Source organism: Lactuca serriola, chromosome 5 (genome assembly GCF_051521515.1).
Source record: "Lactuca serriola cultivar US96UC23 chromosome 5, Lser_US96UC23_V15, whole genome shotgun sequence".
NCBI classification, from domain to species: domain Eukaryota; kingdom Viridiplantae; phylum Streptophyta; class Magnoliopsida; order Asterales; family Asteraceae; genus Lactuca; species Lactuca serriola.
The window spans coordinates 332,350,457-332,377,637 of record NC_136412.1 but is presented as its reverse complement, the minus strand read 5'-3'; the positions used below and the strand labels follow the sequence as shown (position 1 = coordinate 332,377,637).

At 39.1% G+C, this 27,181-nt stretch overlaps 2 protein-coding genes across 2 annotated transcripts; both read right to left on the bottom strand.

Annotated features, from left to right (window-relative positions):
- Nucleotides 1-10,310: 10,310 nt before the first annotated feature.
- On the bottom strand, nt 10,311-12,032 carry LOC145051002 (uncharacterized). The gene is made up of 2 exons (XM_078999164.1): nt 11,447-12,032; nt 10,311-10,780 (listed from the first exon to the last, which is right to left on the bottom strand). Exons 1-2 carry the CDS (start codon nt 12,030-12,032, stop codon nt 10,311-10,313), a joined length of 1,056 nt encoding a protein of 351 aa, XP_078855290.1.
- Nucleotides 12,033-12,311: 279 nt separating this feature from the next.
- Nucleotides 12,312-12,734, bottom strand: LOC145051001 (uncharacterized). The gene has a single exon (XM_078999163.1). The coding sequence runs from the start codon at nt 12,732-12,734 to the stop codon at nt 12,312-12,314; it is 423 nt and encodes a 140-aa protein (XP_078855289.1).
- Nucleotides 12,735-27,181: the final 14,447 nt, after the last annotated feature.

Sequence of the window (27,181 nt, the reverse complement as noted above, 5' to 3'; positions counted from 1 at the left end):
TTGGACAATTCGGTTTTATCCAAATAGTGAACAGTCCTAGTAACTTGTGACATCCCCTAATTTCTCGGCCAGAAAAGACCAATTTAATTTATGCTTTTTAAAATAAAATCAGAGAAATCTTTTTTAAAAGATGTTACGGAATTGGTCCCCAAACAACATATGATAAAAGTTTATCAAAACCCCTCATTAAGAAGGTATATATTTTCCATATATATCAAAACCTCAGGATGTCATGTTCCGATACAGATCAAAAGCATAAACAAGACATTATAAGCCTTTCAACAGTTATTTACAACTACTGGCCTATAATCCAAAAATCTTTCATCGTCCTCCGACTATGCTCGGGGTCCACTACATGTAATCATAAAAAATGAGTGGGTCAGGCTTGGGAGCCTGGTGAGTATATAGGGTTTTCAACCCACAATAATAATATACTTATTAAGTTCACCAATCAACAATAACCCTGATTACCCATTCCCGTTGTCCTCACTTTACGTCCCTAAGCACCTATCACAAGGGACCTAGCCTAAGGATTATCATCGAGATGGACAATACTACTGCTAAGGGGTTTCCTCAGCCATACATGTCCTAAAGGCAACCACAAGGGGGATGGAGTACGCCAATGAACATTTAATTCATCAACACCTACAAGTTGTGAACCTGCTAGTGTTCCACTGGACTGTCTAGAAAAGTCTATGGTCGTCATCTATAATCCGCTAGATGACTACAACAACAACAACAACATCGAGACCTCTCACCATTTTAACACACATCAACTATTTTATCTACCCATGTTCTACCCAACATATTTTCTAGATAAAAAGCATATACAGTTTAAAACTTGTATAAAACATCAATTCAACAGTCACCTCAAATAAACAATTAACATATTTATGCATAACACGTATTTCAAGGTAAATACTTCATATCTATGTGTAAATTGAAAGTAACTACACACTCACATGTTTTGATGAAAATCAGGCAGCAATTCGTTTCTTAAAACGATCGTTTCTAATAAAACCGAGAGTTTTATTGAGAAACCGGGCTCTGCAAAAGTCGGGCTTCGAAACCGAAAAGATAAATTTTTCGGGCTTCACGGGCACCTCGTGGAGTATTCCGGGGTTTACAATCGATACCGGGGCTTCGCGGGACATTAAGATGAAAGAAATATGGGTTTAGGGGCTAAAATTGACAAATTTCCAAAATATACCCGGGAGGTCTCGCACCCTTGTATTTATAGGGGAGAGCTTCTGATCGGACGGCTGAGAGGAAGCCACGCCTCGAAGATCCGAGGGCTCGTAGGGAAGGCTTGCACGTGGCTACGCATGGCTCGCACATGGCTCGCACCTGCGAGGGGCTCGCTGGCAGCTTGTGATTGGACCGAGGTCTAGGGTCCGAAGTAGAGGGTTCGTGGCATGTTGCGAGGGCTCCGTCTCGTGCAAGAGGGTACGTGTCGCCTTCTCAGTGGACCACTTTGGATAAGTCCATGTGCTCGGATGACTCAGCAGCTCGGGTTACTCAGCAGGACACGTGGCACTCTTTCAGCGAAGGTGACGTGGCAAAATGTGACTATGCGAATTTTCTCGATTTTCGCGACAAAACTTCTAAAATCCATAACTTTCGCATACGAGCTCTGTTTTTGACGTTCTTTATATGCACGCGTAGCTAAAATTATGCTCTAGAACTTCCGTTTAGACTTCGTCGGCTAATTTTGACTTTAATTTTTATATTATTATTTTTAACAGACCGGGACAGGAAATCCGTTAAAAATTCATAACTTCTTCATCCGACTTCCGTTTTTATCAGACTTTTTACCTTTGTGCTACTAATGAAGAGACCTTCAATTCTCGTTTAGGTTGTGTCGGCTAAAAATTGCTCGATCTAAAATTCGAGTTTTTAGCTGTCTACTGCTAAGCTGAAACTTCGAAAAATCATAACTTCCTCATACGAAGTCAGATTTGGGCATTCTTTTTATCGAAATTCTCGGTTTAACGAATACTAAGACTTTCATTTAGATTACTAAGGCTAAAAAGTAGTTTATCAAAAACTCAATTTTTACGACATTCAGCACCGTGTCGGTTTTGTCGCGAAACCTCGACAGGTCATAACTTCTTCGTTATAACTCAGATTTTGGTATTCTTTATATCCCCGAAATCTTTGTTTCGACCACTACAACTTTATGTAAAGATATCGGTCTTATCTCACACTTTAATTTTGACGCTTATTTTTATTCTTAATTAATTAAGCCCTAATAATTAAGCATAAAACACATAATTCACATAATATTCACATAATTCCTTTTCATTTCTTCAAAATGAGTTAAAAAGGTTAAACTAGACTATCACCTCAATATAAATGCCTAGGCTAGAAACACGAGTGTTACAATTCTCTCCCCCTTAGGATGATTTCGCCCCCAGAATCACATATCACCAAACAACTGCGTGTAGCGACTCATCATGTCACTCTCCGTTTCCCAAGTGAGATTTGATCCATTCGTATGTTTCCAACGCACAAGCACTAAATCGACCATCTTGCGTCGCAACTTCATAGTCTTACGGTCAACGATTGCCTCAGGTTCTTCGATCAACCTCTTGTTTTCATCCAACCTTAACTCAGAAATCGGAATTATGTCGGGCACATCTCCCGTGAACTTTCTCAAATAACACACATGAAAGGTGTTATGAATACCCTCTAGTTCTTCCGGTAACTCTAGCTTGTAAGCTTGATTCCCGATCCTCTGAAGAACTTTAAATGGTCCAATAAACCTTGGACTCAACTTTCCCCTTTTGCCAAATCTTATAAGTCCCTTCCACGATGAGACTTTAAGTAAAGCCGAATCTCCAACTTCAAAGTTTATCGGTTGTCTTTTCTTGTCAGCATAACTCTTTTGTCGATCTTGAGCAGCTAACATTCTTTCCCTTATCACTTTTAACTTTTCAGCAGTCTCATGGACAAAAAGATTATTCTGCCCCTTTAGTAATCTATTGAAACAATTGTACATTTCTTTTATGGTCTGGTAGTTTCAGCTTTTTTACTTTTAAAGAATTACATTTCTAAAAATTATGGTCTAGCAGTTTTCTTAAGGCAATATGCTATTTTGGCTACTGAAAATTAAGCACAAGGTACAACCAACATTCAAGATTCTTACTTCAGACCAGATCACAAATTCACAATATATTTATGTGTCTTTGTTATACATAGAGATTAGAAAGGTAGATCCGACTTTGGACATGGAGGCTGATGAAGGAGACAATTTCACACATATTCCAGTAAGAAACAGAGTTGGATGATTATTTGTTAGTTTTATAGGAATGTATAACCCATGTTAGCAATGTATTATTTTTGTTTAACATTTGAATGATTATTTGTATGACATATTATAATTAGTGCAGTTTATTTTATTTTTTGTGTATGAAATTTTATTTTATATTATGCAATGGATTGTATTTTTTGTAAATGGTATTTTATTTCTATTATGAGACATTAAATGCAAATTTAATTTAAAATTTAATAAATATATAAAAATATTTTTTTAAACATTTAAATTTACGATACGCAAAAATGTGTGTCATCTTCATTTATGACATGGCCTTTCTTGACAGGGGTTTTAATGATACGCATTGTGTGTCATAAATGCGCGTCGTCTCTCGTTATGACATGGCCTTCCTTGACGCGCATTTGCGCATCGTCTGAGCATTTTATGACACACATTGCGCGTCGTAAAAGGCTGTTTTTCTAGTAGTGAAAATATTGTGTTGGGTCCTAGCCTTAATATTTCATATTGGGTGTTCTATTAAGGACTTAAATCAACTAACTTGAATTTATCCCATTGTAGATGTATGGTTTAGACAACTATGATCTTCCCAAATCTCATGGAAATCATACTTCTCTTCCTCCACCTCCTCCAATTATTCTCCCTGACCCACAAGCTCGAAGACTTGAAAAGTTCAAGATCACTTAAGCCCTGCTTGCAATGAAACATAAAGATGGAAAACCTGTGTGCACTCATGTCTTAGGAATGAAGTCACACATTGACAGGTTGAGAATTTTAGGTGTCGTTGTCCCAAGGAAGTTGGCTATTGACTGGGTTCTTTAGTAACTTCATGAGTTGTATAGTGAGTTCATTAAGAAACTACTATGTGACAGATCACGACATGACCCTAATAGATCTATCTTATTTGCTTGTTGTTGCTGAATCAGAAGTGATTTGGCGCAATGGTCAAGAAAATGTGGATGGAAGGTTTATTTCTCCAACTTCCATGGACATTGACAATGGTAACATTAGAAGTCCAGAAAAGCTTTCTCTTCCCAATGGAAAGGGATCGGCCTTGGTCAACCCGGTTGATCAAAAGGTAAAGGGAAAGGCTAAGTCTGTGATAGCCCCGTGTCCCATTCCCAAAGAGTCTATATGTTTTCATTATCGAGAGAAGGGGCATTGGTTGCGAAGCTGCCCTAACTACCCGAAAGATCTGAGAGAAGGAAGAATCAAAAAGTTTGAATCTGGTTCAGGTAAGTCTACTATCTAACTCTGTTAAGTTCCTAATTGATGATTCTTAATACAAAATGTGACTCGGTTACATTTTGATGTTTGGCAGGATCAAGCAAAGGGAAGGAAACTTAAAGGAAGAGTATGTTGAATCTGATTGCGAAGATGGATTTCATCGCATGGTTTAAAGATCGGATTCTTGAGCTACTACTTAGGAGTTATGATAGAATGCTAGGAAATATGTAATAGCATTGTTTTCATTTAAATTTGCATTGTAAGGAAAAAGTTTTTTTTTTTTCCGCATTTTAATAAATAAATAAAATTTTGTTTTATTTCATATCTCCTTGCAATGACATTTATGGAAAATTGATGTTTGTATGTTTCTAGCAATAATGGAAATATGAATTTGATTCTTTCTTTTGTGGCAATGTCTAAATTTACCAAATAAGGAAAGATTCTCATCACCCAAGTTTAAATTGGACCGAAACTTGGAATCATGCAAGTTGTATATAGTATGATGAATGAGAATTTCCATCTTTGGAAAATCAAGACTAATTCCTTGTTCACATGTATATGTGAGTGAAGTTAAGGACTAAGGAATCGAGTACACATTCTTGTGCATTGATCAAGTCACCACAAAAGATCGATAAGACTATTCGTCATGATTTACTAAAGTTTAGTAAATATGGTTTTACTTACAAGTTTAAGTATAATTCTGAAGCATTGGAAAAGTTTCGAGTATGGCAGAACGAATGAGAAGAATCAAATTTGGAAGAAAGATAGAAGTTTCTCAAATCTGAAAGGAAGGGAGGGTACTTTAGTATCATGTTTTATGACCATCTTAATGATTGTGAGACCATATCACAATTATCCTCTAAGGATATCTTGGTGCATTCTTATGGATAAGAAGAGGAGTCATGAATTGTTGAAATGGTTAAATCAAAAAGGCGAGTACCCGAAATGGTCATAAAATAACAAAAAGGAAAATATGCATGGAAATTTACTAAAATACGAATGAAATGTGCTAAAATAAACCATAAAAAGAAGTAAATAAAATAAAGCTATCAAATCACCCCAAGCTTAAACCTTACTTGTACTCATGTAAGACAAGACTAAAATGAACTCGGGATGAACTATCCTAAGAAAATAAAAAGAATGGATAGAACCGCAGAACCTGATCACCGTTAGTCAACATGGTCATAATTGATCTTGCTATTATCAGGTTACTTTTTCATCCGATGACAATGGGACCATAAACCACAGTTAGGACAACTCCTCTAGGTGAGTAAGGAAGGATGGTCAGTCGCAGCCCCAATGGAACATGCATACAATGAAGAACATTTGTAGTAGGGAGAAAGCAAATGGACGGGCTCGTATGGAGCTCTTCTTTTTAAGTGTACACTCTTATCATGAAAGTTGCGTGGTCTCACGTTTGTCGGCCACTCTCAAGTGTGATTGGGTTTTATCGTTCGGGCACCGTTATAGGAATCAATTCACTTAGCGTTGACCCGAACCTCCCGTAGTATCCGACTCAACAGTCTCTCTAACATCACCAATTTGCAAAAAGAAACAACTCGATCTATATACAATAAGACAATCCTAAATAAATGAATATCAAACATCGGGTGACCAAAATGTAGGGAAATTTGTTCAGTAAATGAACCGGTCACCTATCTAAGTTTATTGCAGCCATTTTTTTATCAAGAAAACTTTTTTGACTCAAAATTTGGTTCCCAAAGTTATGTAAGTGGAACCGAGGGAGTAACAATAATAATCAGAATGGTCTAAGTGTAAAATTGACCATGTGTGGAGTGTAAATATGCAAGCTCCTTTTCAAACTTTTGATTTTTCATAAATAAAGAAAATGCCCTAATGTGGGCTAAAAGACTCTCTAAAATCCTAAGTAAATCACAAAAAGAATATGGTGATGTAAAGAGACCGGATATGGATTCAACTCGGGGACAAGCACCAGTACTTCATCCAAACGGTTCAAACATGATCAAGTGTGATCCTCTCGGCGGTATGGACCGCAAGGCTAAGAATATCCATTGCTATAGTATATCCTACAGTTGTTAGTATCGCATGCATAATTATTCGTGAAACTACCTGACCATGATTACTTACCCCTTTAAGCTTCCAACATCTGATCCCAAGTCTGAAGTCCCAAGCTGCAACTAGTGGTCCCGGTTCGATGGGTGAGATAGTAACAAGATCCTGGACCAATAATGATACAATAACTGCGAACCTGTTCCATGGTATCCAAGGGGGTGAGAATAAACATATAACAAAAATGCATGAATGCTAATGCCCTAAGCTAAGTGTTATGCAAAAATAGAAAGTAGAAAAGAAGAAAATAAAATCTTTTTGGAATTTATAAAAATAAAAAAATGAATGCAAATAAGCTTAAAACTAAAATGAAATGCAACCTAACTAAAAAAATGCAACCTAACTAAAAAAAATGCATGAAAAAATTAAAAGTAAAACGAAATGCCCCACCCAAAGCTTAAGAACAAGCATTGTCATCAATGCTTAAGGAAATGACGGAAATGACCTAAATCGGAGGGTCGGGCGTAAACATGGATGAATGATTGAGGAAGCCTTGGAGGAATATGATGAGTATCGTGGCTCGTGAGTGATTTGTTGCCAAAAGTGGTGTTCGTTAAAGGTGGCGGGCCAAGGATCCTATTGGGAGTAAGTGTGGTCCACCAGGGTACCAATTAAAGCATTAACGACCCGAAATAGCAATGTACTACTCTCGCCTAGCATTTGGAAGGTGATGGTGTTCGCATCATCATCAATGTGGAATGTAGAGAGGAATTCCAAAGTCGGCTCAACGTAGGTGCTTGCACGATTATGAAGAAACTGACCCCAACCAATGTTGTCAAAAAGTGGTTGAACTCGCTCAAGCACTTCGAGAGTTTCAAAAGACTCTTAGTGGAGGAACTTTGTTGATTTGAACTTGCGCTTGTTGGAAACAAAAAAATCATATGTTTTGCGGTGTTCACGATTCAACAAACGAAATAGGGGGTCATTGGATTTTCCTTTCGACCCACCCTTAGATGAACTAGGTCCGGTTTTGGCACGCTTAGACATTGACTCGGGACAAAAGTTTGACAACAATATTAATATTCAAATCACACCAAATACCACACGGGTGATGACACAATTCCAACAACAAACGAGTATTTAGCAAACAAATAATCAAGTTAAAGGAACGAGGATACTCAATTAGCTCAAACTCGGGACGAATGGCGGTAGCAGAATTAGAGCCACCAAAGAGATTCTACAAGACACACCCCAAGCTAATGATTTTTCTCCACGATTCACCCTTAAATTTCTAGAATGACCCCCACAAACGAGCTTCAACGTGATTTTCCGACGACTAGAGTGGCGGCACTTGGAATCGGGCGAAATTTTTTGGTGAGTTTTTGGCAAAAAATTGGTATGGATAGAAAGGCCTTGATGAGAGAAGCAAAACCATGTGCTCGGAATCTCCAATGGTGGCTGGAGTTGGCCAGAAAATGCGAAAGAAGGTGGTGGTGGATGGTGGTGGCGCCCGAAATTTCGGCCACAGATCGAACCGGATTTTGGGTGGGGTTTGTAGGGCTCAAAATATGGGAGAGAATGGCGGTGGTTTCACGAGATTTTGACCGGTATAACTCCGAGAAATTGGATTTTTGTGAGAAGTGGGTGGTAGTGTTCTTGAGTTCTAGAGAGAAAATGGTGGTTTTGTGTAGGGTTAGAATGGAGAAGAATGAGGCTGAAGTGTTTTAATCTTTGGTCAAGAAAGGTCAAACCCGGTCATTGTTATTCAAACCAGTTAACACTCCTGGTCAAAGAAAGTCAAATGAGTCAACAGCTTAAGAAATCCAGTCAACAATCAACACGCGGGCTAGGCGCGGGCCGCGTGCTGGCCGCGTCTAGTTCATTCAAAAAGTTTTGATCATATACGCGGGTTTAGCTCGGGTCCTGTAGAGGCCGCGAGATCTGATGCGATTGAAAAAAAAAGCTAAGTGTTCGACCCCCCCCCCCCATGTGGGCTAGGCGCGGGCTGCACTGAGGTCGCGTCTAGTTGCGAGAAAAGGCTATGTTCATACACGCGGGTTGGGTGCAGGCCGCGTGCTGGCCGTGCTTGCTGAACAAGATTTGTACCTTTGATCTACGCGGACCATGGGCTTTCTTCCCATTTCTTACGTGGGCCGCGGGCCTTTGCTGCACTTCAAAGAATGACATTTTTCAAAAACTTGATTTTTAGCTCAAAATGATCCTGTAAGGTCCGGTTTCAAAATTTTCGACAAAAGTTGGAATAAAACGGGGAATGAAGGGTGAAACCTTTGAAAATTTTATTTTCAAATTCCTGAAAACACTTTTTAAAATGATTTATTTGGATTTGGAAAAGGTGAAAACACAATGCTTTCCAAAAATGCCCCTCTTTAACGTCTTTGGCGAGACGTCTTCCTTGCTTGCTTCAACACCTCAGGACATCCAAATGGATGATTTCAAGAGCATAAGCATTGAAACCTTCATAGAATGGCTTCAAACGGTGCCCATTGACTTTGAAAATTTGTCTCGTCTTTTCACTTTGAACTTCCACCGACCCATGGTCAAAGGTCTTTATCACAACAAAAGATCCAATCCATCTTGACCTTACCTTGCCCAAAAATAACTTCAATCATGAATGGTAAAGTAAGACCCTATGCCCCGGCTCAAAATGCTTACGGGTGATGGACTTGGAAGAGCTTCGTTTTCTCCTTATAAATCCTCGAGTTTTCATAAGAGTCATTTCTCAATTCTTTTAGCTCTTGGAGTTGAAGCTTTCTATGTCTTCCCGCCTCATCAATATCGTAATTGCATTGCTTGATTACCCAAAATGCATGGTGCTCTAATTCGACGGGTAGATGACATGGCTTTCCAAAAACCAACCTAAAGGGCGACATTCCTATCGGGGTCTTGTAAGTTGTCCAATAGGCCCATAAGGCATCATCAACCCTCAAACTCCAATCCTTCCTTGTCGGATTCACTTTTTCTCTAGAATACTCTTCACCTCACGATTTGAAACTTTTGCTTGACCGTTCGTTTGAGGGTGGTAGGCGGTTGAGACACGATGGGTCAAATTATACTTCTTCAATAAAGCCTCCATCATCTTGTTGCAGAAATGTGTCCCTCGATCACTGATCAACTCCCTAGGCACACCAAATATCACAAAAACATTAGACTTTAAAAACTCGATAACCATTTTGGCATCATCCGATCTTGTGGCTTTGACTTCAACCCACTTAGAAACATAATCAACCGCGAGCAAGATGTAAATGTTGCCAAACGAAACAGGAAATGGGCCCATGAAATCAATCCCCCATACGTCAATAACTTCACAAACAAGGATGAGATTTTGTGGCATTTGGTTCTTTTGTGAAATGTTTCCCGTTCTTTGGCACCGCTCACAACTTTTACAAAACATATAACAATCGTGTGACATGGTTGGCCAAAATAGTCCACACTCAAGAACTTTTCTCAAAGTTCGGCTAGGCCCGAAGTGTCCCCCACAAGCAAATTCATGACAAATTTACAAAATTGATTGATGTTCTTGTTAGGGCACACATCGCCTAATGATTTGATCGGGACAATGTTTCAACAAATAAGGTTCATCCCACACGTAATACTTTGCATCACTTTTTAATTTGTCTTTTTGAGCATGTGAGAATGCGTTGGGATACCTTTTTGTGACCAAAAAGTTAAGGATATCGGCATACCAAGGAGTAGATTGAGTAAGGGAAAAGAGATGCTCATTTGGAAACTTTTCCCGCAACGGGAGGGGAGTTTCATTTCAAGTGATCCGACTTAGGTGATCGGCAACAAGGTTCTCGCATCCACTCTTGTCCTGGATTTCCAAATCAAATTCTTGTAACAATAAGATCCACCGGATGAGTCTTAGATTTGCATATTTCTTTGTTGTCAAGTACTTGAGAGCCGCATGATCCGAATACACTATAACTTTAGTGCCAAGTAGATATTGCCTAAACTTCTCCAAAGCGAACACTATGGCCAATAGCTTCTTCTCCGTGGTAGAGTAGTTGCTTTGAGCATTGTCTAGTGTCCTCGATGCATAGTAGATCACATGGGAGGCTCTTCCATTCTTTTGACCCAAAACGGCGCCAATAGCATAATTGCTTTCATCACATATGATCTCGAAGGGGAGATCCCAATTTGGCGCTTGTATGATGGGAGCGGATATAAGCAACTCTTTGAGCTTGTCGAAAGCTTCTTTGCACGCCTCATTGAACTCGAAATCAACTTCTTTTTGCAAGAGTTGGCACATTGGTCTTGTTATCTTTGAAAAGTCCTTAATGAATCTTCAGTAGAAACATGCATGGCCCAAAAAAGAACGAACTTCCCGAACACAAGTCGGGTAAGGTAAGCTTTGAATAACATCAATTTTGACCTTATCTACCTCTATTCCTTTCTTAGACACAATGTGACCCAAAATAAGACCTTGACTCACCATAAAATGACATTTCTCAAAATTTAAAACCAAATTCGTTTCAATGCGTCTTTTTAAAATCTTGGTGAGATTGGTCAAACATTCTTGGAAGGAGTTGCCATATACCGTAAAATTATCCATAAAAACCTCAATTATATTCTTGACATATTCTGAAAAGATACTAACCATACAACATTGGAAAGTGGTCAGGGCGTTACACAATCCAAATGGCATTCTCCGGTATGCAAAAGTGTCGAATGGACATGTAAATGTTGTCTTTTCTTGGTCTTCCGGTGCCACCAGGATTTGGTGGAAACCAGAGTACTCGTCGAGACAACAATAATGAGATTTCCCGGCCAACCTTTCTAACATTTGGTCGATGAAAGGTAATGGAAAATGATTTTTTCTTATGCTTGCATCGAGTCTGCGGTAGTCAATACATACTCTCCACCGGTTTTGCACGCGGGTGGGGACCATCATACCTTTGTTGTTCTCGACCACCATGATTCTCGTCTTCTTTGGTACCACTTGCAGCAGGATCACCCACTTGCTATCTGATATTGGATAGATCATCCCCACATCAAGAAGCTTCAAAATCTCTTTCTTCACAACTTCCATCATAGGCGGGTTCAATCCTCTTTGTACGTCCCGACTTGTCTTGCATTCATCCTCCATCAAGATCTTGTGCATACAAGTGGAGGGGCTTAATCCCTTAATATCCGCGATTGTCAAACCCATGGCTTCTTTGTGCTCCTTCAAAACCTTAAGGAGTTGCTCTTCTTCACATTCGGTTAAATGAGTTGAAATAATAATCGGGAGGGTTTCATTCTTTCCTAAATAAGCATACTTTAAGTGTTGAGGTAGGACCTTCAATTCCAATTCGGGTGGTTGAACAAGGGATGGAGACAACTTCGTGTGGGTTGGGGGCAACTCAATTTTCTTGACATCAAATCTCGTAAATTTCTTCACCTCTAAATTGTTGACCAACCTCTCAACCTCCGGGTCCAAAGAATAAAGCTTTAATTTATCGGCAAGCTTCCCACAATCAAAACCCTTGCTTAAGATCATTTCCAACACATCACTATTAGACAACTCGAACAATTCTTGGGTTATTGGCTCAACAACATCAACAATGTACAAAGATGAAACATCACTAGGATATCTCATGGCATCATAAATATTAAAACTTATTGTTTCACTATCAAACTCCATTGTCAAACTTCCCGCATACACATCGATCTTCGTCCTAGCCGTCTTCAAAAATGGTCTCCTAAGCAAGATTAGAGCCGATTTGGAGGACACTTGCTCATATAGATCAATCACATAGAAATCCGCCGGAAAGACCAATTAGTTCACTTGTACCAAAACATCCTCTAGAACACCTCTAGGAAAGACACTCAATTTATCCGCAAGAGAGATTATGACACCGGTTTCACTTAAGGGTCTGACATTCAATGATTCATACACCGAATAGGGCATGAAATTGATAGAGACACCAAGATCAAGCGTAGCACTACTAAAAGTGACATCTCCAATCTTACAAGGAACCGTGAACATTCCTGGATCTTTGCACTTGGGTGTAAGTTTCCTTTGTAAAACCGCGGATGCATTTTCATTCATTGAGATTTTCTCATTCCCCTTCGATTTCCTCTTGTTGGTACAAAGTTCTTTCAAAAACTTTGCATATCTAGGGATTTGCTTGATTGCATCAAGTAGAGTGATGTTTACTTCAACCTTTCGAAAGGTGTCCAAAATTTTTTTCTCCTCCATGTTCTTTTTCGAAGTCGCAATTCGGGAGGGGAATGGCGGTTGAGTGGCTATTGGTGTTACGAGGGGAATAGTCTTCTTTGGAACTCCGACTTGTGCATCGTTCTTGACTATAGGTTATTCAATGGGAATGACTTCTATTTCTTCCTCTTCATCCCTTGGCTTCTTCTTTGAACTACTCTTTCCGGTTTGTTTTCCACTTCTCAAGGTCACCAAATTAACATTTGGGTTATTTTCAGTTTGAGAAGGCAACTTTTCACGGGAATCCAACTTGCTTATGGATGTAACTATATCTCCCATTTGTGCTTCAAGGTTGGAGATACTAGTCCTTGTTTCCTTTTGGAATTGTTGGGTACTAGTGGCTAAGGATTTGACAATGTCTTCAAGAGACATTCCAGAGCTACTCAGTTGGGATTAAGGAGGTTGTTGATGATGATGTGAATGGTACGGTGTATGTTGATAGTGTGGTTGCGAATGTTGGTAATGAGATTGTTGTGGTGAGTAGGAAGGTCTTACCGATGCATTTTGAGGCAATGGTTTTGGGTTGTAGCTCATATTGGGATTTGGCTTCCAACTTGAATTGTAAGCATTTTAGTAACCGAATGGCTTGTTGTGGTAATTTTGGAACTCTCTCGTGGCGTTTACATGTTCCGCATCTTCTTGAAGAATGAGACACATATCCGTAGGATGTCCCATTGTTGCACATATTCCACAAACCATCACTTGTGGAGTTTGTCCCATAGCTAACTTTTGGACAACGGAGGTTAAATCTTTGATTTGAGACTCGAGATTTGATGTTCCCACTTCATTGACTTTGTGTTGTGTCTCTCTCTTCATATCTTGGCGTGGGCCAAAATGTTGGGAATTTGCGGCTATGGTGTTGAAAAGTTTTCTTGTTTGTTATGGAGTTTTACTAAAGACATCACCACCACTTGAGGCATCAACTAGTCTTCTCTCCATTAGTAACAATCATTCATAGAAGTGTTGAATGAGGAGTTGTTCCGGAATTTGATATTGTGGACAACTATAGCACAAGTTGTTGAACCTCTCATTTTGACCTTGGCGGATTCCATAAATCTCATTTCTAAGACTTGAGACTCTTGAAGCAGGATAGAACTTATCAAGAAAATCTCTTGCCATGTCGGTCCATGAGTTGATTGACCCCGGGGGAAGATAGAATAACCAATCCTTTGCTCTATCAGCCAATGAAAAAGGGAATGCCCTTAGCTTGATTTGGTCATCGGTTGACCCTTGTGGCTTCATACTAGTGCAAATAATGTGAAACATCTTCAAGTGCTTATGAGGGTCTTCATTCTCTAATCCATGAAAAGTTGGAAGATGATGGACTAAACTTGACTTTAATTCCGAACCTCCTTCCAAAACGGGATAATTGATACCGTTTTAAGTTTGTGTATCATTGGTTTCCATCATTTGCCTCAAAGTTCTTTCGGGAGCTTCTCCTCCGTCCGTCATTGCAATTGGTTCAATAATAGGTGGATTTCATTGTAGAGGTGGTGTTTCGAGAATTTCTTGGCGAGGGTCAGGACTAGAATCGGGTTCCGTGTCACTTGATGAAGCGGGTTCAACCTCCGGATCCCCGTGAGGATTAGAAGTTTGACCACGTTCTATTATCTTTTCCTTCGCCAAATGTCTTGCTTCTTTTTCAATTTCCGGGTTATAAATCAAGTCACCTGTATGTTGAAATCTGGGCATAGAGAAACAAATTGATTAAACATAAACCAATCCCCGGCAACGGCACCAAAATTTAGTGGTTGTCAAGGCCAACAAAATTAATAACCCTAAATCTTTCACACTAAAATAGTGTATAGTGGTAAAGGGGTTAAATCCACGGAGATTGGTTCAATTTTATAACTTTATGAAAAATCTCTTGTAAAAATACTTGTAAAGAAAAAAAACAATAAAAATAAAAATGGGGGGTTTGGTGTTTTGAAATACTTGAAACAAACTAGAATTAAACTAAGATTTAAATAAATAATTTCAACAAAAACAAGAGTTTTGATGTAAAATCAATAAGATAAAGATGGTTGACTTGAGGTTTCTTCACTTTGACTTTTTAATGAACATATCATTAGAATCCAATAGTGCAATACTTGTTTTAAATCCTTAATTTGGCTATAGTAATCCAAGGAGCTTGAGATTACCTAGACTTTTCTTAGTTGTTGAAATGGTTAGAGAAGATCATAACAATTTCCTTAGTCAAAGTCACTAATTCCATTAAGCATGTAATTAGTGAAAGTCAACTAGCATTAAGAATTAAAAAGTCACCAAATCCAAGAGGAGTCAAAAGCTTCCACTACCATGTTGGAGAAAATGTTTTTATGATTGTGTGAAGTAAAAGTAACACAAAAATCACTTGTTGCTTGTTAATTTGAAGATCCTTTAGACCTTTACTTAATCAAGAAATTAGCCAACTAATCACCACAAACACATTTAAACTCATGAATAAAAACATACAAGTAATGATAAGATGATAAAACATAAAACATTTTCATAAAGATTCAAACACAAGTTCATGGAGTCTTCAACATTCAACAATTAGTCAAAAGATTCCACCAAAGTCAGCCACAATTAGTCTAGCCAAGCATGGCTAATCTTAGGAAAACAAAGTTAATAAAGATTGTACCCAACATTTAACAAGAAACAAGAGGAGAAATGATGAAGTTCTTGAGGGTTCTTGGCCTTCAAAGTGCTCCAAAACTCCAGAGAAAATGAGTCAAAATCGGATGTCCAAGATAAGGCTAAAGAGGCACACTAGCCTTCCCAATATAGAGCTCTCAACAAAATCCTGAATTTGCCCTTTCAGGAATCCATGTGGGCCGCATGGAAACCTTACGCGGGCCGCATAAGGGTGACAGAATTTGGGTTTCTTCAAGTCTTAGGCCCCCACAGCTATTCCATTGGCACAGTTCGAATCTAATCAGCTTCTAGCCCATTTTTCTTCAAGATTTCCTCAATTTGAGTCCAATATGCCTTCTCCAAATGATACATAGATTCCGAAATTGCCCGATCATCAATCGCCGCACACTCTAATATTCTCTCGCACCTTGCAAATTTATAATTTATTTCTCTCAAGTTTTCAATTAATAAGCAAGCCCGCTCCAAGCATCAACTCCATAGCCACCAAGATCGAAATCCCCATTGCCCTTCGAGTCCAATCGCCACCCAAAAATCCCGCTCCGCTAGTCTCCAAAAAATCTGCAATAATGCTCAAGAAACTAGAAAGTACCCGAAATGGTCATAAAATAACAAAAAGGAAAATACGCATGGAAATTAACTAAAATGCGAATGAAATGTGCTAAAATAAACTATAAAAAGAAGTAAATAAAATAAATGGAACACCCATAAAAAAATCATGCCAAATTTAAAACTTTTTACAACGTTTAAAACCATTAAGTTATTACAGGTTGTTTTCAAAATAGTTTAGACATCAGAGTATTCCCAGAATCAATCATGAAAATATGAGGAGGTGCACGATCACGCCTTTGCCTTCCAGCAATCATTAGGAGTGCCTGAAACAAAATCAACAACTGTAAGCCCGAAGCTTAGTGAGTTTCCCCAAAATACCAACGCCATACAAACATAACCAATAAGCCTCATAACCATATCATATAACCAATACAGAACAGCATGCATAAGGAGTCATCAGCCTGACTGGACCGCCTCACAGGCCTTCAGTCTATCTGTACTGCTCTTCGAGCCTTCGGCACGTCTGGACCGCCACGCAGGGCCTACAACCTATCTGGACCGCTCGACGGGTATGTTGGCCTACAGCATAAAGTAGGACCGCCTCAACCCAACCCCCAATCAAACAAACACGTGCACATAAATTCCATATGCTAGCTCATTTCATATAACAGTCAAACCGATCTAAAAAATCACCAATCATAGAAACATCCCAATAACCGGGATACAGACCTAACCGGCCACTAACATAGCATCATCCTATATCCAGGACAATCATGTGCACATAGATATCATATAACACTAGCATGTATATATATATATAACAGTCAAACTGATCTAACAGATCACAAATCATAACAACAATCTTGTAACCAGGATATCGACCTAACAGGTCACTAACATAGCATCTCACAATCCTAACTACCAAGATATAAATCAGTAAGCATAACATGCAATAATCTGAATACAATCCATAAAGGGCCGGCCTTGGTACCTTAGACCCTGTTGATATAGTGAGGAGAACTCACCTGGCACTGCTGAAGTCCCACCGATAAAACTCCAACTGCTGGTTGACAGATTCCCGAACTGTTAACATCAAACAACACCCAATTAATAATTGGATTCCAAGCCCAAAGTCCAACTCACACACTAAAGGCTCAATAGTCAAGTAATGGGCTAAAGCCCAACATATGGCCCAATTTTCCAAATTGGGCCCAGACCTCTTCATGGTTTTTCCTTAAGGCCCATCCAATTATTCCCATCCAATTCCCATGACTCAATATCACATAATCATAAAGGCCCAAACTATGGCCCATCTATGGCCCAATTTTCCAAATTGGGCCCAACTCTTCATTTGGGCCTTACCACAAAGCCCATTAATTATTCTAGTCCATTTGCTTGATCTTGGATGGCCCATTAATAACCCAGTCATCAAGGCCCAATAAAAGGCCCAAAAATAAACCCAATCGAAAATTAGGGTTTTCTCATAAAATGATAATTAGGGTTAAGTGTTTCTCACTTAACCCATTAAGGACTTAATCCATTAAGTCCATCATTCTTCTAAATAAGTCATATGGTGTGATTGGGCTTAATCACACAATTCCATTCCAATGGCCCAAAAGTGGGTCCCAAATTCCAAGCTCATAAATCCAATATTAGGGTTTTCTAAACCCTAATTAGGGTTTCCAGCCCATCTAAGCCGAATAGGCCCAATAGCTAGGTCCTTAAGCCCATTAGGGTTTCCTAAGGTTAATTAGGGTCCATTAGACCCATTAGACACATGTTTGGGCTTTAATGTCAATTAGGGCTTCATTAGGCCCAATAAGGTTTCACTAAGCCCATTAAGGCTTCTTTGGGCCCATTAGGGTTTTAGTCCCTTGTCCAAACATCCAAACCAAATCACAACATCAACGAGGCACACCGCCACTCGACACGGCGGCCGGTGGTGGCTTTGACTTTCTTTCCTTTATTCCATTTGTATAATTACAATACCATCCAAGAACACACACACATACTAATAATATACACACACTAATACATACACACAGCCACTAAAACACACCCACCTACGGTGGTGCATGGCGGCAGCGGGGTTTTCCTCGAATTTCCGGCCAATAGAAATGCTCCAAAAACAATAATCACAACAGTACCCGACTTACATACCCACAACAGATGTGGCACCCACCCGTGGCGGAAAAATAACGACAGTAGCCGCACTAACGTCCGCAGCGGCGGCGTTTCATCTTTGACGGCAGAGAGACGTCCCCGACTATCCCGGTGGTCTTAAGGCTCCAACAGTGGTGGTGGCGACGTATCAATAAACAGAACGGAGAGGAGAGGATAAGGTGGTTCGAACCACCGAGTACAGCAGCAGTGCATGTGTCATGCCCGGAAAATAAACCCAACACCGTGGGTGGCGGTGGTAGCAACACAGGAAACAGCAGCGGCAGCAACAACTCGGTGAAACAACCATATGGCGGCCGTGGCAGCGACGAGGCTCGACCAGCACACTCGATCGATCCTTCCCGAAACAACAATGGTTGTGGCGGCTTCTTCCGGCGACCCCGACGTCCGACGATTCTTCAGATGGCGGAGGTTGGAGACAAATAGTGGAGAGGGAGTGGGGTGGCAGCTGCACAAGTCATGACTAGGGTTAGGGTTACCGGATGGGTAACGGCTAAATACCCCGCCCCTTATAGACATTTTCCCATAATTACAAGATCATGCCCTCCATCATTCTTTCTTTCAATTTAAATCCAAATGTTACCATTTCTACCTTGGCTTCAAGAATCTTTTCAAATCTAGTCCGTAATTTACACCACAGCCCCTCATTCAACAATTCCTTTCAACATAGGTCCAGAATTTACTCTTTTAACCCCAGTCATTCAAGATCCTTTCAAATTAAGTCCAATATCATTCTTTAACCCCTGAATCTACATTCCAATAATTATTATTAAATTTTAAGCTCTAATAATATAAAATAATCAAAATAATTATTTCCCGGGGTTCCTGATTTATTATTTAATTACTCTATTCAAAACGGGATGTTACAATGAAGCTATCAAATCACCCCAAGCTTAAACCTTACTTGTCCTCAAGTTAGACAAGACTATAATGGACTCGGGATGAACTATCCTAAGAAAATAAAAAGAATGGATAGAACCGCAGAACCTTATCACCGTTAGTCAACATGGTCAAAATTGATCTTGCTATTATCTCATTACTTTTTCATCCGATGACATTGGGACCATAAACCACAACTAGGATAACATGATGATCTTGTTTTACTTCTTTTTTATGGTTCTTTTGTAATTTTCCCCAAAATTCTATAAACATCTTAACAGATCACTCAAAAACATCATGTCTGCAATACGGCTACTTAAAGTATTATAACATTTTATATTCAAATCATTGGCTTCATGTGCACACTTTGTAACCTTTATTTCAATTTTGAAAAACTATAACTAAATTTGATATTTCAAATACTTCTTCCACCAACTTATCCGACTTAGGCAATATACTTTACATAAATGGTCAAAGGAACCATGTTTCAATTTCACTACTAAAGCTTCACCCATTAATCTAACATGTTTCAAAAATGTTCAAACTCATTTTAAAACATTATAAATACCTATGGACTAAATTTTAAGTTTTAACTGATGGGTTTTATGCATAATAACAATCCTATGTGGTCATACAAACCCTAATGCTTGGATCTATGTTTCTCTATTGTACATGCAATGAATCCAAGACTTACAAACCCTAAAATAGCATACATATTTCATAATTTAACATATAGAATCAGATCTATATGTTTACCTCTTCAATGGAAGCTTGAATCTTCTTTCTTGGAGCTTAGAGTCACAATTGTAACTCCTCTAATGGATTACAAACATCACAATCAAGAAGGCAACTATGAGAGAGGAGGGAGGATGCTTAATTTCGGCCTAGGGTTTCTCTTGGGAAGCAAGTGGCCGAAAATTGAAGGCTAGGGGTCTTATTTATACTGTAGGCTGCTAAGGTTTCAGTCTAAACCCTAAGGGACAACTTAGTCACCAAGCAGCCCAAGGAACCTTTTGGAATAGGGCCTTGGACGAAAATATGATGATCCTTCATCATAATTTCGCTCCCCCTTAGTCCATTAGGTTTCACATCCCAAAACTCAACTATCATACATTTGACAGTTTATGCCCCTTTATTTAATTAATCTCTTTTAGTCACCAAATTAATTCCTAATTAATTTATGACTAATACTAACTAAATAAACATGATTTATCCTTTAATATATTATTCTTATAGTATATTAATAAATCATATTATCCTCTCTCTCTCATCAAATTACCTTGTCAAGTTGCTTTGGTGAAGGCAACCTAAAAGGACCATGCACAACCGGGTCAAGTACATACCTTGTCAAGTTGCTTTGGCATCACTATACCCTCGTAACCTTAAGTCATCACTCCCACCGAGGACTAGAAACCATTCCTTGGTCCTTCGTAGGTACTTAAGAATGTTCTTAACTGCAGTCCAACGGGCTCTACCAAGGTTACCCTGATATCTGCTGCCCATGCTCAAGGTGAAAGCCACATCAGGGCGAGTACAAGTCATAGCGTACATGATAGAGCCAACTGCGGAAGCATAAGGTAATCAGCTCATATCAGCTATTTCTGCCTCTGTACTCGGGCATTGAGTCTTACTCAACTTGGTATTGCTTTGGATTGACAACTCCCCTTTCTTGGAATTTTCCATACTAAAACGCTTTAGTACCATATCTAAGTATGTATCTTGACTGAGTCCTATCAGTCTCTTACTTCTATTTCTTATTATCCTTATTCCCAGAATATACACAGCCTCTCAGAGGTCCTTCATAGCGAAACACTTCCCAAGCCAGGACTTGACCTCCTGCAAGGTTGGGATGTCGTTTCCTATGAGTAGTATGTCATCGACATACAAAACAAAGATTCCATCTGCGAGATGCTTGCTTCAATACATAAATGGATTTCTCAAGCTTACACACTCTATTTGGATGCTTTGCATTAACAAAACCCTTTGGCTGATTCATGTAAACATCCTCAGCCAACTTTCCATTAAGAAAAGCAGTTTTCACGTCCATCTGCCATATTTCATAATCATGAAACGCAGCTATTGCGAGCATTGCTCTAATAGACTTTATCTTGGCAACTGGAGAGAAGGTCTCATCATAGTCAACTCCAGGAGTTTAAGTAGAGCCCTTTGCAAACAATCACGCTTTATAAGTGTGCACATTCCCATTCATGTCTGTCTTCTTCTTGAAGATCCACTTGCACCCGACTGTCTTACGAACACGACATATTATCAACCAAATTCCAAACTTGGTTGTCGTACATGGACTGAATCTTGTTGTCCATTGCCTCTTTCCACTTAGCAGACTCCGGGCCTGCCATGGCTTCCTTGTAGCTGCTAGGTTCGTCCAAATTTACTAGTGTACTATCACTAATAAATGTATCCCCTTCAGTAGTAATATGGAATCCATACAACTGGGGTGGAACACTAGCCCTACTGGAACATCCAAGAGGTAAGGACTCGTCAACAGGTTCAACAGGAGTTTCCTCCTCAGCTTGAGTGTCAGTGTTAGAAGTTCCTTCATCGCTTTGCTCTTGAATCTCTTCAAGATCAATTTGCCTCCCACTGTCCTCTTAACTTATAAGTTCTCTTTCTCAGAAAACCCCTCTCCTCGCAACAAAGACAACATTGTCACTTGGTCTGTAGAAGAGATAGCCAAAAGACCTCTGTGGATAGACGATGAAATAACACTTCTCACTACAAGGTTCTAGCTTGTCGTGAGTCTCTCATCTTACAAAAGCCTCGCAACCCCAAACCTTGATATAAACCAACGTGGGAGCTTTCCCTGTCCACATCTCGTGATGTGTTTTGGCAACCTTCTTGGTGGGAACTAAATTAAGGATATGGGCGGTCGTCTCTAAGGTGTACCCCCAGAAAGCTATTGGTAACGAAGACCGACTCATCATAGAATGAACCATTTCCAACAAGGTCCGATTACGTCTCTCAACCACACCATTCAATTGTGGCGTTCTCGGAGGCGTCAATTGTGAAACGATTCTGCATTCCTTTAGATAGTCGTGAAACTCAAGACTTAGGTACTCTCCTCCTCGGTCTGACCAAAGCATCTTGATTTTCCCGCCCAGCTGATTCTCTACTTCTTTCTTAAACTCTTTGAACTTTTCAAAGGTTTCTGACTTTTGCTTGATCAAGTAGATATATCCATATCTGCTATAATCATCCATAAAAGTCACGTAGAAGCGACAAGCATCCCTTGTGGTGGATCTAAAGGGCCCACACACATCGGTGTGTATGAGATCCAATAGACCCTCACCCCTTTCACAAGTGCTAGTAAAGGGTGACTTTGTCATCTTCCCAAGTAAACAAGATTCACACACGTCATCGTCCTTAAGGTCGAATGACTCCAAGACTCCATCCTTTTGGAGTTGGGCTATGCGTTTCTTGTTTACATGGCCAAGGCGACAATGCCACAAGCATGCTTTGTCCAAACTATTGGACGAATCAATATTCAACACATCATTTCCCAAATTATCAACAATTAACACAAATTCATAAATCCGATTCCAAGGCAATGCATTGAAATAAAAAACACCATTCAAATAAACATTAATAGAACCATTACTATTATCAAATGAATATCTGAAACCTTGTTTATATAATCAATGAAAAGAAATGATGTTCCTTGCCATATCTAGCGAATAGCAACAATTATTTAAATCTAATCCTAACTCATTACTCAACACTAAAGAATAAACTCCGACTCTGGTCATAGGCGACAATCTTCTATTTCCCATAATCAAGTTTATCTTCCCATGTTCCACCTCCTTACTTCTTCTTAGGCCCTACAAATCAAAACAAATGTGGAAACCACATCCTGTATCAAGAACCCATGAAGTAGCAAGTGATGAGTTGTTAGATTTAATAGAATACATACCTGCATAGGTGGGCTTTATCTTCCCATCTCTAATGTCCTGCATATATTTTGGGCAGCTACGTTTCTAGTTGCCCTTCTCGTGGCAATAGAAGCACTTTGCTTCCTTAGGGTCAGAGGAGGGTTTAGCAGAACCTGCTTTGGTCCCACTAGAGGATGAGCCATCACGAGACTTTCCCTTTTGGTGGCTCTTTGAAGGAGCCTTCCTCTTCTTTCCCTTCCTTTGGCCAATTTCCAACACATGAGCAGCCACAGCACGGGATGATGCAACAAATTTGTCCTTGAGGTTGCTCTCAGCAGTTCTCAGCAGTCCTTGAAGCTTACTCAAGGAGACCTCCTCCTTATTCATGTGGTAGGTCATTCTGAACTGGTTGTAGCAGGAAGGCAAGGAGTGGAGGATGATGTTGATAGCCAAATCCTCATCAAATTTAACATTAAGTTTGAGAAGACGATCAACATACCTCTGCATTTTCTGCAAATGCGAGGTTAGGGATTCTCCACTCCCCATCTTAGCGGTGATCATGTTAGTAATGATCTCATAGCGCTCTTGCCTCGTGCTTTGGTGGTATCTGTCCAACAAATCTTGATGCATCTCATATGGATACATGTCCTCATAGGACTTTTGGAGTTCGAGTTTCATGGTGGCCAGCATGATGCAATGAACTTTCGTAGCATCACGCTCGTGGGCCTCAAAGGCAGCCAACTCTTCAGGAGTAGCAACATCTGGGTTGATTTTTTCAAGTTTCTCATCGAGGACATATTCTTTGTCCTCGTAGCGAGTGATCATACGAATGTATCTCATCCACTCATTGAAATTCGACCCATCAAATGTCACCTTTTGGCATAGGTTCATTAGCGAGAATGACCCAAAAGCGTTGTTGTTTGCATTTGAGTTAGACATCTGAAATAGAAAGGAACAAAGTTTGATTAGAAATGAATCCCCAATTAAACACCCAAATGAGAAATTAGGGATAGGATCCAACAACATTATTTACAACTTAGAAAGGGGATGTCGTAATCTAAAAGTAAATAATTTGAAGGTAAGTGAATGACGATTCACTAATTTTCACCATGAAAAACGAAAAGAAGATTAAGTTTTAAATATATTTGAAAACTCCTAGATCCTTGAGATTCATTGAAATTTTCAATGGCATGTTTAAATCTCGATATGCACTTCAAATTTGTGACTGGGATACCAAGGATCGCAGACAAGTTGTGAATAACCATGCGAACCAACATGGTGCACTCAATTTCTCTATCACCCAATCAAAGTTCCGGTTAGCCACGCACGCTCCATTGATCTATGATAAACATCGAGCCACCCTTCGCCACCAATGTCAATCCCAAATTAGCATACCGGTTAACCACGCACGCTCCACTAACGTTTGACAAGGGTGCAAAGTGTAATTTCATGGAATAGCATCTTTTCACATTTTATCCTAAAGTAACTAAGATTGGGAATTTGTAAAACATTATAGTTACTTTGTAAATTCATTATACTTGTAATGAGGAATTAAGTGCCCTATCCTATCCGTTCGGCTAACGACCCTCCACCAGTCAAGCAAGCGGTGGGTGTGAGTGTACACCCATTAAGCGCCATTTTATAGGCAACAACCTTATACCCACCTTATAGATTGGCTTCGTGAATGAGGCCTACTAGCGATAAGACTAGCTTATTCTTATACATATATATATATATATATATATATATATATATATATATATATATATATATATATTAATCTTGTAATAATAAAGTATAAGGTTGATTTTTAAACTTGTAAAAATCTAAGGGTTGAAATTTAAATTTTTCAAAATTAAACTCTTAATCAAAATTTAAATTTCAAAACTTGATGGCAAGTTTTGAACTTTTTCAAAACATAAGGGATCAAATAACAAATAATATAAATCACACAATTAATTCAATGATTATCTATATTTGACCTAATCCGTATTCTTGCAAGATAAGTTACCCAATTAATTCAAATAATCAATTTTAATCACATAAGGAATTTATTATTTAATGAATTGGTAATTATCTTTTGTTTTTGGCAAGGATAGTGTTACAATGACATTAAATTTTGAATTTTATCAGTAAAAGCAGATTAGGCAACTATCCCTTAGCAAAAATAGCAAGAAATCCCGAGAATGCCTCTGTTTGACGATCCGACTCACCGAGTCACTCATGGACTCGCCGAGTTGGGCTGACTCACCGAGTTCATGAAGTGACTCACCGAGTCATGTCGAACAGAAGCCATAAAAACTATTTTCAGCATGTTAATCATACAAAGCATCCATACAACAGAAACCAATCATGGCTCTGATACCACTGATGGGTTTATGCATAAGAACAATCCTATGTGCTCATACAAACCCTAATGCTTGGATCTATGTTTCTCTATTGTACATGTAATGAGTCCAAGACTTACAAACCCTAAACCAGCATACATATTTCATAATTTAACATATAGAATCAGATCTAGATGTTTACCTCTTCAATGGAAGCTTGAATCTTCTTTCTTACAACTTAGATTCACAATTGTATCTCCTTTAATGGCTTACAAACACCACAAGCAACAAGGCAACTATAAGAGAGGAGGGACGATGCTTAATTTCAGCCTACGGTTTCTCTTGGGAAGCAAGTGGATGAAAATTGAAGGCTAGGGGTCTTATTGATAATGTAGGCTGCTAGGGTTTCAGTCTAAACCCTAATGGACAACTTAGTCACCAAGCAGCCCAAGGAACCTTCTGGAACAGGGCCTTGGACGAAAATATGATGATCCTTCATCATAATTTCGTTCCCCCTTAGTCCATTAGGTTTCCCAGCCCAAAACTCAACTATCATACATTTGACAGTTTATGCCCCTTTATTTAATTAATCTCTTTTAGTCACCAAATTAATTCCTAATTAATTTATGACTAATACTAACTAAATAAATATGATTTCTCCTTTAATATATTATTCTTATAATATATTAATAAATCATATTATCCTCTCTCTCTCTCTCTCTCTCTCTCTTTCTCTTTCTCATCAAATTACCTTGTCAAATTGCTTTGGTGAAGGCAACCCAAAAGGACCATGCACAACCAGGTCAAGTACATACCAAATATAGTTACGGGCTTAGACACTAATCCAACATTAACCTCCACTTGAACTTCCTTTAGTGATTAGTGTATAACCCATTGAAGCACACCCTCATTATATGAAACATGGTACGTCTTAAATGCTCAGTGTATAACTCATTGAAGCACATCCACTTAATATAAAACATGGTCCGTTTGACCATTTTGAGTTTTAACATCCACTTGTATTCCCTTTATTTCATTATGTGCTTATTAATCCATTCTCATACATTTATTTGTACAAGTGTACATTTAAATTTTAGGATGTTACAAACTACCATCATGACATACACGCTAGTATCCACAACCGGATCTAATAAGTTCGAAACTTGTAGCCGAGCATGCTCTTCTACAAACCCCATATTAGGGGGACCTAATAGTGTATCTCACCGACCAATCGAGTTGTAACACAATTCAAATTATTGACCTAGGACCGGCTGCAAGAACTCAACTCCAGACTCGCAATCTTTATCGTAATGCCAACTTTTACCATTACCAAATCGTGCTCCAACCATTATGAAGAGAAAGGCATATCAAGCAAAACCTTCAAAAACATATTGTATCTTGTGTGAATGGAAAGACATTGTCTTCCACAACAACATTATAAATACCACCCATTAGAGGTATTAGCAAGCAATCTTGTTCTCTCATTCTCACTCTTAAATCACTCTTATTACTCTCTTGAGTTTGCACCCTCTAACTCGGACGTCATAATGTAATCTTGGTCCCAACCCTAGATCACATCTAACCCTAGATTTTCGTTGCGATCGAAATACCATATGATCTTTGCCATTCACGAGAATTTCCTTCACATGGTGCTCTCTATTCCGAACTCAACCCCTCCCCCAGACCTAGTTGGATCAAATTTCATAAATCAAAATTGGTTGTAGTTTGGAACTTTGATGGTCCATGTTGCGTTTTCTAGTTAAGTCATATTAATTCATTATTAATAAAATTAGAAAACCAACTAAAACGTTTAAACCCTCAAAATCATTTGTTCCACAAGTAGAGTCATCTCGAACAATGATCATGCGTTAGTGGCGTTTTTTCGCGGGAGTATTTCTAGTCATAACGACTGGTCACCTAAAATGGATAAACCGATAATATCTGAGACGTGGCACAATACGATTGGATA

Excerpts from the sequence above, each read along its gene's own strand:
- LOC145051002 (XM_078999164.1), bottom strand. The coding sequence starts at position 12,032 with ATGATCTTAAGCAAGGGTTTTGATTGTGGGAAGCTTGCCGATAAATTA. Across the intron at positions 10,781-11,446 it reads GGTGGTCGAGAACAACAAAG|AAGTTGATTTCGAGTTCAAT; the intron begins GTATGATGGTCC and ends TCTTGCAAAAAG.
- LOC145051001 (XM_078999163.1), bottom strand. The coding sequence starts at position 12,734 with ATGGAGGAGAAAAAAATTTTGGACACCTTTCGAAAGGTTGAAGTAAAC.